Raw genomic sequence first — 13,285 nt, 5'->3', positions numbered from 1 at the left:
ATTGGAGGTGTACCTGTGGATGTATTTCAAGGCCTACCTTCAAACTCAGTGCCTCTTTGCTTGACATCATGGGGAAATCAAAATATCAAAATATTTTTTTTTGTAGACCTCCACAAGTCTTGTTCATCCTTGGGAGCAATTTCCAAATGCCTGAAGGTACCACGTTCATCTGTACAAACAATAGTATGCAAGTATAAACACCATGGGACCATGCAGCCTTCATACTGCTCAGGAAGGAGACGCGTTCGGAGATTAACATACTTTGGTGCAAAAAGTGCAAATCAATCCCAGAACAACAGCAAATGACCTTGTGAAGATGCTGGGGGAAAAAGGTACAAAAGTATCGATATCCACAGTCAAACGAGTCCTATATCGACATAACCTGAAAGGCCGCTCAGCAAGGAAGAAGCCACTGCTCCAAAACCGCCATAAAAAAGCCAGACTACGGTTTGCAACTGCATATGGGGACAAAGATCGTAGTTTTTGGAGAAATATCCTCTGGTCTGATGAAACAAAAATAAAACTGTTTGGCCATAATGACCATTGTTATGTTTTGGGGAAAACGGGGATGCTTTCAAGCTGAAGAACACCATCTCAACCCGTGATGCACGGGGGTGGTAGCATCATGTTGTGGGTGTGCTTTGCTGCAGGAGGGACTGGTGCACTTCACAGAATAGATGGCACCATGAGGCAGGAAAATTATGTGGATATATTGAAGCAACATCTCAAGACATCAGTCAGGAAGTTAAAGCTTGGTCGCAAATGGTTCTTGTAAATGGACAATGACCCCAAGCATACTTCCAAAGTTGTGGCAAAATGGCTTAAGGACAACAAAGTCAAGGTATTGGAGTGGCCATCACAAAGCCCTGACCTCAATCCTATAGAAAATGTATGGTGAGAACTGAAAAAGCGTGTGCGAGCAAGGAGGCTGGTTACACCAGCTCTGTCACCAACTCAAGTATGACAATTGAATACTTTTTCCACCACTGTGTGTGTGTGTGTGTGTGTGTGTGTGTGTGTGTGTGTGTGTGTGTGTGTGTGTATATCAAATAACATTTTATTGGTCACACACATATTTAGCATCTGTTGGCAGTATAGTGAAATGCTTAAATTAGACACAGAACAAAAATATAAAACGCCACACAATTTCAATGATTTTACTGAGTTACAGTTCATACCAGGAAATCAGTCAATTTATATAAATTCATTAGGCCCTAATCTATGGATTTCACATAGATTTCAAATTATTGAAAAAATTATTGAGTTAATAAAGCCGTATACAAACATGGTCTCTTTTTTGCTTTCTTGAGTAAGGCAGCTCCAAAATGCAGGTGTTTCAGCCTAGCTCAATACTTTCTGTGGTGGTTGGGCAGCCAGTGTAGATGTTGGTAATGTTTGCTAGTTGCGGTGTGATTGGCTTAGTGTTCTGTCACTCATGGGGACACTACGTCACAGACAAGTCTAAGGGTAGAGCTCAAAAATTCAAAACCCTTGGGTGCTGCCATAGAGTTACATTAGAAGTGCCCATCCAAGAAGGCTCATTGGCTACAGATCAAATCTACAGTAGCTTTGATTGGACTGATCATGTCAACAATATACTTTCTAAATCTTAGCTAGCAGTCATTATCATGAATCAAGTTGACTTTCTACTGGCAAATCCTTTTTAATCCTTATCATATTAAGAGAAATAATGAAGAATAATCATAGATAAAACATTTCGCTGCTCATCGGCCAGTGGACATAAACATTACACAACAAGTTGGAAATTGCAAATTCAACAATGAGTAGTTTGGAAGAAATCAGTGGCTAACTGCAAGCATTGCAAAGCAATCACTGGCCTGCTATTCAGTGGAGTGGCTGTGTAGTCCCAAGTCTGGGAATAAATGTGTCTTTTCCAAGCTTAAAATGATAAACATTCAAAGTTGGCCATGATTTGTGCCAAGCTCAAAACAGCTGTTAACTCGGAACTGCAAAATATGACTTCAGTGAGTTCAAGACAACTGGGAACTTGGGGAAAAAGCAAGTTCTGACTGGGAAAATAAGTTTTGAACGGTCGTCTAACTCGGAATTGTAAATCCGGAACTCTGGCTTCTTTCTAGAGCTACGACCTGAAGATCACTGACGTCATCATGACTCAACCTTGAGTTCACAGTTGTCTTGAAAGCACCATAAATCCAGAGAATGCCAGACTTTGATGGCAATGTTTGGTGACAAAATTTTCCCACGAAGGATTGCCGCGCCACCTTCCTGTTCAAGTGAGCACATCACAACAAGTTGAGTCCAAAAATGTATTGTATGTTGCTGCATAAATTATGTAATATTCCAGGGAGATATGTATACTGTATCTAAGAAAGTAATACTAAATGTATGTTGTGTAGTAAGCTGTTAGTAGCCCATGTGCCTCACCCTAATAATTTGGTCTATTTTCCCCTCTTAATTTTGCCTACTGCTTTGATTTGGTGATGCACATGTAGCCTATAACCTGTTTTAGAGAAATGTAATCATTGTAAGAGCTTTCATTGTCTGCTTATATGCCCCCTTTATTTATCCTACAGTTCTGACTTGGTGTACAGGGAGAACACCGTAAGAACGGCCCATGTTCTGAATTCTGTCGCTGTACATTTCAAAAGTGCTGAACAAATAGTCATATTGACTACGTCAGTCCTAGCTCGCTCATTAAAGTCTTAATCGAAATTACGGATTGCCCCTTATCCGCTTGTCGTCCCCTTATGCCATAGTTTATACATCTCAATTGTCCATCTCAGCAGAAACAACATTTGTTTAAGCAGGTCAGCCATATCAGCTATGTTTTTTTAAAAGGCAGTAAATGAGGCTGAATGTACAGTTTCGCTGCCAGACAAGGGTCCTCTGATAGCCAGGTGTAGCAGTGGTAAAGTGTCCTGTTGGGACTGCTGTTAGGTCAGCTTTATGTAGGCCCTAACAGTTTGTGGGAACCATTTGTCACCATTTAGTATTGTGTTGTGTAGTAGCTTTGCTGGCATGCAGCCAACATTTCTTATTTTTTTGCCCCACCAAGATTTACATGCTATAATCGCCACTGGTCACCACCATGCCTCACTGTAGGGATAGTGCCAGGTTTCTGCTCAGATGTGATGCTTGGCATTCAGGCCAAAGAGTTCAATCTTGGTTTCATCATATCAGAGAATCTTGTTTCTCATGGTCTGAGAGTCCTCTAGGTGCCTTTTGGCAAACTCCAAGCGGTCTGTCATGTGCCTTTTACTGAGGAGTGGCTTCTGTCTGGCCACTCTACCATAAAGGCCTGATTGGTGGAGTGCTGCAGAGGTGGTTGTCCTTCTGGAAGGTTCTCCCATCTCCACAGAGGAGCTCTGGAGCTCTGTCAGAGTGACCACTGGGTTCTTGGTCACCTCCCTGACCAAAGCCTTCTCCCCCGATTTAACCTTTATTTAACTAGGAAAGTCAGTTAAGAACAAATTCTTATTTACAATGACGACCTACCCAGACAAAACCCAACCCAGACGACGCGGGGGCAATTGTGTGCCGCCCTATGAGACTCCCAATCAGGGCCGGTTGTGACACAGCCTGTAATCGAACCAGTGACGCCTGTAGCACTGAGATGCAGTGCCTTAGAATACTGCGCCACTCGGGAGCCCTTTTGCTAAGTTTGGCTGGGTGACCAGCTCTAGGAGGAGTCTTGGTGGTTCCAAACTTCTTCCATTTAAGAATGATGTAAGCCACTGTGTTCTTGGGAACCTTGAATGCTGCAGACATTATTTTGTACCCTTCCCCAGTTTTGTCCCTCGACACAATTCTGCCTCGGTGCTCTACGGACAATTCCTTACACCTCATAGCTTTGTTTTTGCTCTGACATGCACTGTCAACTGTGGGACCTTATATGGACAGGTGTGTGCCTTTCCAAATCATGTCCAATCAAATGAATTTACCACAGGTGGACTCCAATCAAGTTGTAGAAACATCTCAAGGATAATCAATGTAAATAGGATGCACCCGAGCTCAATTTCGAGTCTCTCTTATTCAGTCTGAATACTGAATAAGGTATTTCTGTTGTTTTTTAAAATTGTTATAAATGTACAACATTTATAATAACCTGTTTTCACTTCGTCATTATGGGGTATTGTGTGTAAATGGATGATAAAAAAAGTATTTATTTAATCAATTTTAGAGTAAGGCTGTAATGTAACAAAAGGTGGAAAAGGGAAGGGGTCTGAATACTTTCCATATGCACTGTACTGTACATAGTCAACCCTTACACAAGCACAGTAGGATGATTTCATTCATATTTGTGCTTGTCCAGCCCAGTCAGTGGACTGACACTTATCTACATGGTGCCTATTTGGCAGACGCACACTTTGTGCTTAATATAATTTTTGGTTCACAACTGAACACAATGGCCCTTCAAATATGAAAGATCGTGGTTGAGAAGCAGTGATGCATGTATGACTGTTTATCTTACAAAGACAAAACAAATGTTCCTCTGTAAGATAAGAATAAATATGAGTTGCATTTGGAGCATGTAATAGAAGAAATGCAAAGGGTAAGTAACAGCAGTAGTAACAGCAGTAGTAACAGCAGTAGTAGCAGCAGTAGTAACAGCAGTAGTAGCAGCAGTAGTAACAGCAGTAGTAACAGCAGTAGTAACAGCAGTAGTAGCAGCAGTAGTAACAGCAGTAGTAGCAGCAGTAGTAACAGCAGTAGTAACAGCAGTAGTAACAGCAGTAGTAGCAGCAGTAGTAACAGCAGTAGTAGCAGCAGTAGTAACAGCAGTATTAACAGCAGTAGTAGCAGCAGTAGTAACAGCAGTAGTAAAAGCAGTAGTAACAGCAGTAGTAGCAGCAGTAGTAGCAGCAGTAGTAGCAGCAGTAGTAACAGCAGTAGTAGCAGCAGTAGTAACAGCAGTAGTAACAGCAGTAGTAGCAGCAGTAGCAACAGCAGTAGTAACAGCAGTAGAGTTTGCTAGTGGTGTCGACGAACAATTGCAGACATACCCTAGTAGCCAATTTGTTGGAATTATTGTTTAGAGAGTATGCCATGTCAATGCAAAAATACTACACCAATGTAACACTTAATCATTGACATATGTGTCATAAGCCTGTTACCTGATCCATAACCTGTAGACTAGTTATGAACCTGTAATCTGGTTCAAGAATTTTGTTATCTATCATTCACTGATCTCTCAATCTAGCTAGCTAACATTATACTGCATCTAAAGTCAATCTGGCGACATAGAAATGACGACAAATGTATTTCTACTAACTATTTGCTTCCTTTTGTAATGTAATTTATCCAAACCACTGTAATAAACAAACTAGATTTACATCTCACCTGTGTACCGGCTGGCTGGCCGCCAGTCTAGTGTACTGTGATCTGTGCTGATGCCAGCAGTCGCATGTGATTATGGCTTAGAAAAATATCTGTAGCCTAACGTTTTGACTTTATTCTCTAAATATTGTACTATCCGTGCAAAAATGTTGGTTTTACCAAGTGCCACCACACATTGCCGTTTATTACACTTGGCCCTACTATTCCGTAGATAGGTCTTCTCCATAATTCATTGTTAGCTAGTGTAACGGATGTGAAACGGCTAGCTTAGTTAGCGGTTCGCGCTAAATAGCGTTTCAATCGGTGACGTCACTTGCTCTGAGATCTTGAAGTAGTAGTTCCCCTTGCTCTGCAAGGGCTGCGGCTTTTGTGGAGCGATGGGTAACGATGCTTCGTGGGTGACTGTTGTTGATGTGTGCAGAGGGTCCCTGGTTCGCGCCCGGGTATGGGCGAGGGGACGGCCTAAAGTTATACTGTTACACTTAGATACATTTTTTTACTCACTAAAAACAATATTATTTCAAAGTAAGTTTTATAACGTTGGATCAGATTATGTCTGAAACATCTCCGGGAAAAAGAGTTTCCCCATCTTTAAATCACACTGTTTTTGTTGAGTGTGGTGCTACTGGCAGGGTGCATGCCGCTTGCATAAACTATATTAAAGTTTAATGACCACGATAAATAGTTAATCCTTTCACTGGAAGCAGTAAGCCAACAGTAAGTGCTCTCCTCCTCTCTATGTCTCAGTCCCTTACGCAAATAGCAAAGTATAACAACCACTAGATGGACATTGCATTAAAAGACAAAAGTGCCAGCTAGAGTCCTCCCACTAAGGCTAATATGTTTCTTTGGACCATTATCTGTGGGTTTGTTAAGGTTGCTGTTTCTCCGAGGCACCCCTTGAAACTGAAATACCATTATTCAACTGTCATTTGAATTGAAATGCTCCTTTAAACTGCAGCTTTGTGAAATTATACAGTGCATTTAATAATTAGTGAAAACACGAAGGTACACTCAGTGCTTGCAGCCCTTGCATCAATACTCACAACAACACCATTAGTCATACAAGCCTTCTCAACACTCACAGGGTGACATGTATTGTCATCAGTCTTGTCCTGGAGGCAGAACTGAGCGAATTCTGTTTCATATTTAGTCCAAATTTGCTATGTTGTACAAATTAATTTAAACAGAAATGTGCTTTTTTGGTCTTAATTTAAGGTTTGGCATTAGGATTAGCAGTGTGGTTAAGGTTAGGGTTAAGCACTCTTGCAGAGCTGCCTCCAGAACAAGATTCATGACAAAGAACACTAACCTGCTCAACACTCAATCAAAACATTCATCATTCAATGCAAAGAATAGTTCCCACATGGAGATTAAAAGTGATCCCTCCAGTAAGTAATGACTTGAATAATGTCTATTGAATAGTGGAACCCTGGAGAGATGACATGGCTTCAGCACAATAGGATAGCCTTTCTTTTGCACATTCAAAAGACACTACATTTTGAGAAGAAAATATAATGTGCTGGAGTGCTCAAGTTAGTATACAATACAAGGTGCTCTTTAAAAAGGGTAATCAATAGATCTTGTCACCATGCCCTATTTGATACTTTCCTAAAAGCTTTCATTTTTATAAGCTGTATCTGTATTTATAAGTGTACAGATCACTGAATGAGCCGGTGAAGTGAGTATGTTTTGGTCCACTGTGTCCCTATGGAGATTCTCTGCCCTATGGAGCCCACTGTTCCTTTGAGCCTGGGTCCTGTGGCTGGTCAACGTCCAATGAGCTGTCTTCTTGGAGGTGGGTCAGTGGGGAGGAACTGGAAGACAGTGAAGACATGCTGGGGACAGCTCTGCAAAATACACAAGGTAAATGGTGCAAAACACAACAGGTCAATTGTGTTCGTATTGAGAATTGGTTTTCAGTTGCTGTTGAGTCTCCTCTATCAGGTCCTGGAGCTAAGAGGGGAACTACAGAATGAGAACACTGTATAGGCAAAGATGATCCTTCAGGTTTCTTTCTCATATTACACAGAGACTGGAAATCCATTTGGGTTTTTATGACTCCAATGGGATTTTAAACCTCCCCCTGTCCGAGTCTGTAATACCAACATGTTTTAAGCAGACCACCATAGTCCCTGCACCATAGTCCCTGTGCCCAAGAACACTAAGGTAACCTGCATAAATGACTACCGACCCGTAGCACTCAAGTCTGTAGATGGCGCCGGAGAAGAAGGCTGACGTTTTACGTGTTCCTAACTAATTGTGTTTTTTTTATTGTTTCTTTGCGATGTTTGTACTTATTTTTGAAACTTATTTTATACGTAATGTTGCTGCTACCATCTCTTATGACTGAAAACAACTTCTGGACATCAGAACTGCGATTAATCACCACAGACTGGCAGAATCCTTTTTTTCCTTTAATGAGTCCGACGAGCCCGACGTGAATGACATACGTCTGGTAAGACGCCGATGTGTAATTTTGTAAATAACAGCTGGTGCACGTTATCTAAGGAAGTCTCAAGGTTTTGCTCGCCTGAAGCAGAGTATCTCATGATAAGGTGTAGACCACACTATCTACCTAGAAAGGTTTCATTTGTATTTTTCGTAGCTGTCTACATACCACCACAGACTGATGCGGGCGCTAAAACCGCACTCAATGAGCTGTATTCCACCATAAGAAAACAGGAAAATGTTCACCCAGAGGTGGCGCTCCTAGTGGCCGGGGACATTAATGCAGGGAAACTTTAATCCGTTTTACCAAATTTCTATCAGCATGTTAAATGTGCAACCAGAGGGAAAAAAACTCTAGACTAAATTTACTCCACACACAGAGACGCATACAAAGCTCTCCCTCGCCCTCCATTTGGGAAATCTGAGCATAATTCTATCTTCTTGATTCCTGCTTACAAGCTAAAATTAAATCAGGAAGCACCAGTGACTCGTTCAAGTTACAGGACTGTTTTGCTAGCAGACTGGAATATGTTCCGGGATTCCTCAGAGGAATACACCACATCAGTCATTGGCTTCATCAATAAGTGCATCGATGATGTCATTCCCACAGTGACCGTACGTACATACGCCAACCAGAAGCTATCGATTACAGACAACATCCGCACTGAGCTAAAGGCTAGAGCTGCCTCTTTCAAGGAGCGGGACTCAAACCCGAAAGCTTATAAGAAACCCCATTACGCCATCTGACAAACCATCAAACAGGCAAAGCATCAATAGAGGACTAAGATCGAATCGTACTACACCGGCTCTGACGCTCTTCGGATGTGGCAGGGCTTGCAAACCATTACAGACTACAAAGGGAAGCACAGTAGAGAGCTTCCCAGTGACGTGAGCCTACCAGACAAGCTAAACTACTTCTATGTTCGCTTCGAGGCAAGTAACACTGAAACATGCATGTGAGCACCAACTGTTCTGGAAGACTGTGTGATCGCGCTCTCCGCAGCCGATGTGAGTAAAACCTTTAAACAGGTCAACATTCACAAGGCCGCAGGGCCAGACAGATTACCAGGATGTGTACTGCGAGCATGCACTGACTAACTGGCAAGTGTCTTCACTGAAATGTTCAACCTCTCCCTGTCAGTGTCTGTATACCAACATGTTTTAAGCAGACCACCATAGTCCCTATGCCCAAGAACACTAAAGTATCCTGCCTAAATGACTACTGACCCGTAGCACTCACGTCTGTAGCCAAAGGCTGGTCATGCTCACATAAACACCATCATCCCAGAAAGTCTAGACCCACTCCATTTTGCATACCGCCGTAACAGATCCACAGATGATGCCATCTCCATCGCACTCCACACTGCCCTTTCCCACCTGGACAAAATAAACACCTATGTGAGAATGCTATTCATTGACTACAGCTCAGCGTTCAACACCATGGTGCCCTCAAAGCTCATCAATAAGCTAAGGACCCTGGGACTAAACACCTCCCTCTGCAACTGGATCCTGGACTTCCTGACGGGCCGCCCCCAGGTGGTAAGGGTAGGTAACAACACATCCGCCATACTGATCCTCAACACAGGGGTCCCTCAGGGGTACGTGCTCAGTCCCGTCCTGTACTCCCTGTTCACTCATGACTGCACAGCCAGGCACAACTACAACACCATCATTAAGTTTGCCGATGACACAACAGTGGTAGGCCTGATCACTGACAACGACGAGACAGCCTATATGGAGGAGGTCAGAGACCTGGCCATGTGGTGCCAGGACAACAACCTCTCCCTCAACGTGATCAAGACAAAGGAGATGATTGTGGACTACAGGAAAAAGAGGACCTAGCACGCCCCCATTCTCATCGATGGGGCTGTAGTGGACAATGTTGAAAGCTTCAAGTTCCTTGGTGTCCACATCACCAACATACTAACATGGTCCAAGCACACCAAGACAGTCGTGAAGAGGGCACGACTAAACCTATTCCCCCTCAGGAGACTGAAAAGATTTGTCATGGGTCCTCAGATCTCTAAAAGGTTCTACAGCTGCACCATCGAGAGCATCTTGACTGGTTGCATCACTGCCTGGTATGGCAACTGCTCGGCCTCCGACCCCAAGGCACTGCAGAGGGTAGTGCGTACGGCCCAGTACATCACTGGGGCCAAGCTTCCTGCCATCCAGGACCTTTATACCAGGCGGTGTCAGAAGAAGGCCCTAAAAATTGTCAAAGACTCCACAGCCACCCTAGTCATAGACATTTTCCTCTATGATACCACATGGCAAGAGGTACCAGAGCGCCAAGTCTAGGTCCAAGAGGCTTTTAAACAGCGTCTACCCCCCAAGCCATAAGTCTCCTGCACATCTAATCAAATGGCTACCTAGACTATTTGCAGGTCTATATACCTGTTGTATTCGGCGCATGTGACTAATTCAATTTGATTTGATTTTCATTCAAATTCAAGTTTTCAAAACATTTGAAACCTAAAGGCTTTGTTGGCCTAAAGGAGGAATGCCCTATTGGGTTATCACTGAATAGAATTACATTCCTTTGGACAGTTTGTCGATGATTTACAATCAGTTATTTAAAACACTTGAGTATTATGAAGCCCAGCAGCATGTTGTGTAATTTAAAACATGTCCTATTGCTGCTGAGATGATTTCCATTCATTTTCTGCATTTCAGTTTATAGCTCCAATTGGTTTCAGTCCAAATCGACTTGCAAGGCAAAATGTATTGTTTTTGAGATGAGGACTGAAAGACTGTTTTCTTCAGAGCTCTATCAGCCATGCCCTGTTGACTGGTGCACTACGTCAGTGTCAGCTCCACTCTTTGTTGTGGTTATTGTCTTTTCACTCAGGGCACTTCCTGTTCCTGGCCGTGAGAAGGAGTAGTTCCAGTCATGAGGTGTCTGTCCGGAGTTACTCCTTCCCACAACCGGTCTCTACCACAGCCTGTCAGGTGAGAGGCGTAAATGGGCATATCTATTCAGCCACCCAATGGCTTCCTTAATGATGAGACAATCTCCCCTTCCAACAACATGTTCACTGATGACTCACTGATGAGTTCTAGACATCTTCATTATGGGAGTTTTAGAACCACCCTCAAGAGATGCTAGCCATAGCCAAGGCCTGTCTATTGACTAGCATTTTTTGTAATTAGTCCGATTTCCCCCCCATCTGGTACTACACACAGAATATCAAACTTCATATAGTTTTAAGTCATGTTAAAGTTTTCAAAAAGTATGTCATGAAATTCACTAATTCACATCCTTTCTGGATGTCTCTGTCTGCAGTTGCATTTCTCCCTGTATCTCTATGGGGAGTTTAATGGCACCGTGCTGTTGTCACTAGAGGAAAATAGTACTACCATGTCCCGGTTGGTGTGGGAGAGGTCTGGACAGTGGAAAGATAACTGGCAGGACATCACTCTACAGCTACCTGCCCTCCTCAGTGGGTATGGTGCCCTAATGCACTGCTTAATTACTGACCTGAGGTGTCAACACATAACATAACATTACATAAAGTTCAGAGTTAGAGTTTCTTGAGTGATTGTAGTTTGATAAATGATTGCTGTGAAAGAATGTGAAAGAATTTAGGGTATTTTAATAAAACAAAAACGAATGTTAAATCTAGATTTAATGCCATACTGTGTTTCTCTCCATTCATTGTGATCTGTGTTCCCCCAGGTTCCACCTCAAGGTGAAGGCTCTGTGGGGACCAGGCTCCAAGGCTGACATCGCCCTAGATGACATCACCCTGGGGGCAGCATGCTTTGACACAGGTAGCCCTCCATGCAACACAATCTGTACACAACACAAACAGTCAGGTCTCAATGTAGATACTATAACATACTGTATGGCTCGAGTACAGTGAGCGACTATTTGGAGAGCTCCAAACACATCATTGAATAATTTCTCAGGTAAAACTCCCTAAATATTTTAAGATTACATTTACTGATTGAGAGGGGCCGCTTTCGGCCTCCTGAGTAGCACAGCAGTCTAAGGCACTGCATCACAGTGCTGAGGCGTCACTACAGCCTGGGGTTCAAGACTGGTTGCATCACTGCCTGGTATGGCAACTGCTCGGCCTTCGACTGCAAGGCACTGCAGAGGGTAGTGCATATGGCCCAGTACATCACTGGGGCCAATTTTCCTACCATCCAGGACCTCTATACCAGGCGATGTCAGACGAAGGCCCTAAAAATGGTCAAATACTCCAGCCACCCCAGTCATAGACTGCTCTCTCTGCTACCGCACGGCAAGCGGTACTAGAGTACCAAGTCTAGGTCCAAGAGGCTTCTAAACAGCTTCTACCACCAAGCCATAAGACTCCTGAACATTTAATCAAATGGCTGCCTTGACTACTTGCATTGCCCCCCCCGCCCCTCCTGTTATTACCTATGCTTAAGTCACTTTAATAACTCTACCCTATTACCATATTACCTCGACTAACCAGAAGAACCCTTTTTGGTGCCAGGTAGAACCATTTTTGGTCCCAGGCAGATCCATTTTTGGTACCAGGCAGAGCCCTTTGGAAAGGGTTCTACATGGAACCCAAAATGATTCTACCTGGAACCAAAATGGTTCTACCTGGCACCAAAAAGGGTTCTTCAAAGGGTTCTTGTCACGTTTTATCAAGGTGGGTGGAATCAGGCGCAGAGAGCAGGTTTCAGTGGTTCGACAGTTTATTCTCCGGGGCACAAAAAACACGGTCAACCCATCATACAGGGTGAAATAATCCAACACAGAATCAAAAATAGACCGGAGAAATAACACACACGTACTACACCAAATACATGAATACAAACAATCCTGCATAAAACAAGGGCGGGACAACCTACTACATATAAGGACGTTAATTAAACTAAAATACACACAGGTGAAACTAATAAGACAAAACCAACAGACAATCGGAAAAGGGATCGGTAGTGGCTAGTAGGACGGTGACGACGACCGCCGAGCACCGCCCGAACAGGCAGGAGAGCCAACTTCGGCGGAAGTCTTGACAGTTCTCCTATGGGGACAGCCAAAGAGCCCTTTTAGCCTCTAGATATAACCTTTTTTTCTTAGTGTATGTCTTTTTATCTACTAAGCTTTGGACCTTAAGCTGCTCACTAAACCAAATCTACATTCTAAATTCTATCTCTGTCTCTATCTTTGATTTGACCATGATTAATGGAAAATGTATGAAAGAGAATGTTTTGTAGCAATGAATGTGTCTGTCTCCCTCCTCTCAGATCTCAACTCCCTGCTGCTCGGACACAGATTCTTCCATGAAATGGACTCCATCAGTGAGCTAGATTTCCTCAGCCCCCTTCCAGAGCCCTCTGCCTCAGGTACACTACCAGCTGTTCCAATGGAATATATTTAGCATTTCTATCACTAATGGCCTTTGCTGTTCGATTTTCACAGTGGTTTTTCCTGGCCATTTTTCATAATAAACAAGGTGCTCCCATTAACATAATTTCCTTTGATTTCCTCAGCAGCTGTTCTACCAGATGTCTGTTTGTCTGTCTTCTTTCT

General features: G+C 43.1%; 1 protein-coding gene across 2 annotated transcripts in view; it reads left to right on the top strand.

The window, feature by feature from the left end:
- The window catches only part of LOC110498079 (tyrosine-protein kinase receptor), a 91,797-nt gene that overhangs the window by 37,763 nt on the left and 40,749 nt on the right, over positions 1–13,285 (top strand). For both annotated transcript variants that reach the window (XM_036955023.2, XM_036955022.2), the window contains exons 7-11: positions 7,036–7,185; positions 10,622–10,722; positions 11,057–11,217; positions 11,450–11,544; positions 13,000–13,098. In XM_036955023.2, the coding sequence (XP_036810918.2) occupies positions 7,036–7,185; positions 10,622–10,722; positions 11,057–11,217; positions 11,450–11,544; positions 13,000–13,098 (606 nt within the window). The remainder of the gene's footprint in view (positions 1–7,035; positions 7,186–10,621; positions 10,723–11,056; positions 11,218–11,449; positions 11,545–12,999; positions 13,099–13,285) is intronic.

This window comes from Oncorhynchus mykiss, chromosome 19 (genome assembly GCF_057628025.1).
Source record: "Oncorhynchus mykiss isolate SJ-2025 chromosome 19, ASM5762802v1, whole genome shotgun sequence".
Lineage (NCBI taxonomy): Eukaryota > Metazoa > Chordata > Actinopteri > Salmoniformes > Salmonidae > Oncorhynchus > Oncorhynchus mykiss.
The sequence above is the reverse complement of the archived record's forward strand: the minus strand, read 5'-3'. Positions and strand labels throughout refer to the sequence as shown.